The 2,987-nt window shown below is 33.8% G+C and overlaps 1 protein-coding gene across 3 annotated transcripts in view; it reads left to right on the top strand.

Moving 5' to 3' along the window:
• Window positions 1–2,787, top strand: part of LOC107709082 (lupus La protein-like) — a 9,443-nt gene extending 6,656 nt beyond the window's left edge. For 2 of the 3 annotated variants that reach the window (XM_016513474.1, XM_016513473.1), the window contains exons 10-12: window positions 755–947; window positions 1,045–1,161; window positions 1,806–2,787. In XM_016513474.1, the coding sequence (XP_016368960.1) occupies window positions 755–947; window positions 1,045–1,161; window positions 1,806–1,900 (405 nt within the window). In that variant the 3' untranslated portion in view covers window positions 1,901–2,787. Of the gene's footprint in view, window positions 1–754; window positions 965–1,044; window positions 1,162–1,805 lie in introns of all 3 variants that reach the window. The other variant, XM_016513475.1, reaches the window with a different exon arrangement.
• Window positions 2,788–2,987: the final 200 nt, after the last annotated feature.

The raw sequence follows: 2,987 nt of genomic DNA, 5'->3' as shown, positions 1-2,987 counted from the left end.
TGTTGCATTTATAATTTTGTTCAGTGTATATATATATATATATATATGTGTGTGTGTAATTTTAAAATGTACATGTAAATGTTTTTCGTAATTTTTATGTAAATATATATCTTTGTTTTTGTCTCCTGCTCACCAAATCTGCATTTGTTTGGTAAAATACAGTAAAAACAGTAATAATGTCTATTTTGTATATTGTGTTTTGTTTGTTTTAATATGTTTTGTATGTTGTTATTTCCTATTTTCTTGTAACTGTCATTCTGTTTGTGCTGTGGAAGCTTCTGTCACCAAAACAAATTCCTCGTATGTGTAAACATACCTGGCAATAAAGCTCTTTCTGATTCTGTTTCTGGTGTTACTACAATTTTGAATAACTCTTTTCTATTTGAATATATTTTAAGATGTAATTTATTCCTGTGATCAAAGCTGAATTTTCAGCATCATTACTCCAGTCTTCAGAGTCACATGATCCTTCAGAAATCATTCTAATATACTGATTTGCTGCTCAAGAAACATTTCTGATTATTATCAATGTTGAAAACATTTTGTGTTGTGCTGAAACTGAAATTTTTTTCAGGATTTGATGAATAAAAAGTTCAAAAGAACAACATTTATTGAATCTTCTGTAACAATTATAAATGTTTCTACTGACATGCTTTCTAAAAAACAACAACAACTACCAACATCCTTTGGCAGTATGAGTTATTCCTTAAAGATGTCTTCCTCCATTAACTTGTGTCTTTGATATCCTCCTCAGGGCACAATCCTGTTCCACTCAAACGCCCAGGAGGCCCTGCAGAAGGTCCGTGAGGCTCACGGAGGAGAGGATCCTAAGGTCAAAGAGCAGGTTGTTCAGTGGGAGGTACTGGAGGGAGACGCAGAAATGGAGACGCTGAAAAAAATCATCGAGGATCAGCAGGAGTCCATGAACAAACGTAAAGGAGGCAGAGGTAATCCAGAAGACACGGTAAACACACATGCAGGTGTCTGAACCCACAGAATCTCACAATTGAACACATTGTGCCACGTCGTGTCCTGTGATTGCAGGAGGTCACAGGGGTCGTGGAAGAGGCAGGGGAGGACGCAGAGACCGAGGAGGAAGAGAACAGACCCAGTTCAAGGGAAAGAAGACCAAGTTTGAAAGCGATGAAGAGGGAGATGAAGGTAAAAGGGCCATTCTTTTCTCCTTGATTGATGACGAATACACTGACAAAATGGTGTAGAAACAAGTTTCACTCTGAAATTGCTATTAAATTTCACAAATGGTTACAAAGAAACGCAATGAATTAAGCATGAAGTTTTGAATATAATATTGTAGTTTTAAATATATATTTTCATGACATTTTTCTTTACCACCAAGTTTTCATGCCTGGTCATTTTTGTCATTTTGAAAAAAACATTTAGATGTGTTATATTAAATACTTAAGGCATAGTCTGGCAAAACTCATTATTGGTATAAATTACAATAATTTTTATAACTATCAGAATATTGCAGCTTTTTTTTCAGCAAAGTGAAGCTCATTAAATTTTCTATTTTATTCTATAGAAATCAAAGATATTATATCTTCAACTTTTTTAAATATAAAATATAATATTTTGTGTGTATAGATATAAATACATACATTTGTGTGTGTGTGTGTGTGTGTGTATGTATGTGTGTATATATATATACACATATGCACATATACACATGCATATACACATACACACATGTACACATACATACATATACACATACATACATGCATACATATACACATACATACATACATACACAGAAAACAGTAATGTATTCTCTTCTTCTACAGAACAAGCCAGTCCAAAGAAGAGACCTCTTGAGTCAAATGGGCAAGATAATGAAGAGCCAGCTTGCAAACAAGTGAAAAGTGAGAACGTTTCTTAAGGGCAAATAACTGTGGCCTTATTTTTGTATAGTAGATGTTCCCTAAAATCAAGAAACCTGGAAAATGCTTTCTCAGACTACTTCCTGTGTCAAAAGCTTAACGCCACACGTTTTCCCCTAAACTGAAAAAGGCATTTTTTTCTTTGAACAAAACATACTGGATGCCTTGATGTTTATTTATTTGCCAAACACACACTTATGGTTGTTGGTATGATTTAAGATCTCATCTGCAACTCTATAAATGTCATTGTCAAAATCTATTCAGCTTAAGCAGTTAGCGCTTCTATAACTCTTGACATCTTTATCCTTGAGTGCTGACAGTCTGCAGAATCTGCAACGATTGTGTTTTCAGCTGATTATCAGATCTGACAGCATTTGTTAAATGCATTACTCCATTGTAGAAATGTTTGAGACTTATAAGTGAACTTATTAAGGTTTTGACAGTGTCTGAATTTTTAGTCATAAGTATTGGTCGGAGGTCAATGCTGTTTTTTTTCCATTAACGAAAACTTGTTTTCCACCTGCTAGATTATTCCATAGCTTTTGTCACTTGCACAAACGTAACATAAGATAATAAGTGTGTGTTATCCTTGTTTCTTATTATACGTTGCTTTGAGTGGTTACAGAGGCATTTAGATCGGGAGGGTTTTCATTAAGAAGGATTAGTTTTGATTGAGTTTTTTTAAATCGTATTTTCTTTATCACAGCAACGGAAACATGTCTCTTAATGTAAAGTGCTGTTTTAGATGCCATGCTTCATATTTACCCATTCAGGGCTTCAGCTAGCACTCATTGTTATTTTTCCTTTTGTTTTTTTACTGTCTCTCATCTGTTGAGATTAATATTACACAAATTTAGAAATTCAATAAAGGTCTTGAAAATCCAAATATTAATAATCTATGTGGTGTTGCTTGGGAAATTGTCATTTTTGATCATGGCATCATACTTGTCAAGTGTGCCAAATAATTAGTGGCTTGTCGCTCTTTTAAACTCTTGGGTATTGGTGAATTTTATTTATTTTAAATTAATATTCTTGCAGTTGAACAGGCCTTGCAAGTCCACAGCTTTAAACAGTTTCTTCATAATT

This window comes from Sinocyclocheilus rhinocerous, unplaced genomic scaffold (assembly GCF_001515625.1).
Source record: "Sinocyclocheilus rhinocerous isolate Xijiao unplaced genomic scaffold, SAMN03320098_v1.1 scaffold835, whole genome shotgun sequence".
NCBI lineage: Eukaryota > Metazoa > Chordata > Actinopteri > Cypriniformes > Cyprinidae > Sinocyclocheilus > Sinocyclocheilus rhinocerous.
This window is presented reverse-complemented; position numbering and strand designations above follow the sequence as displayed.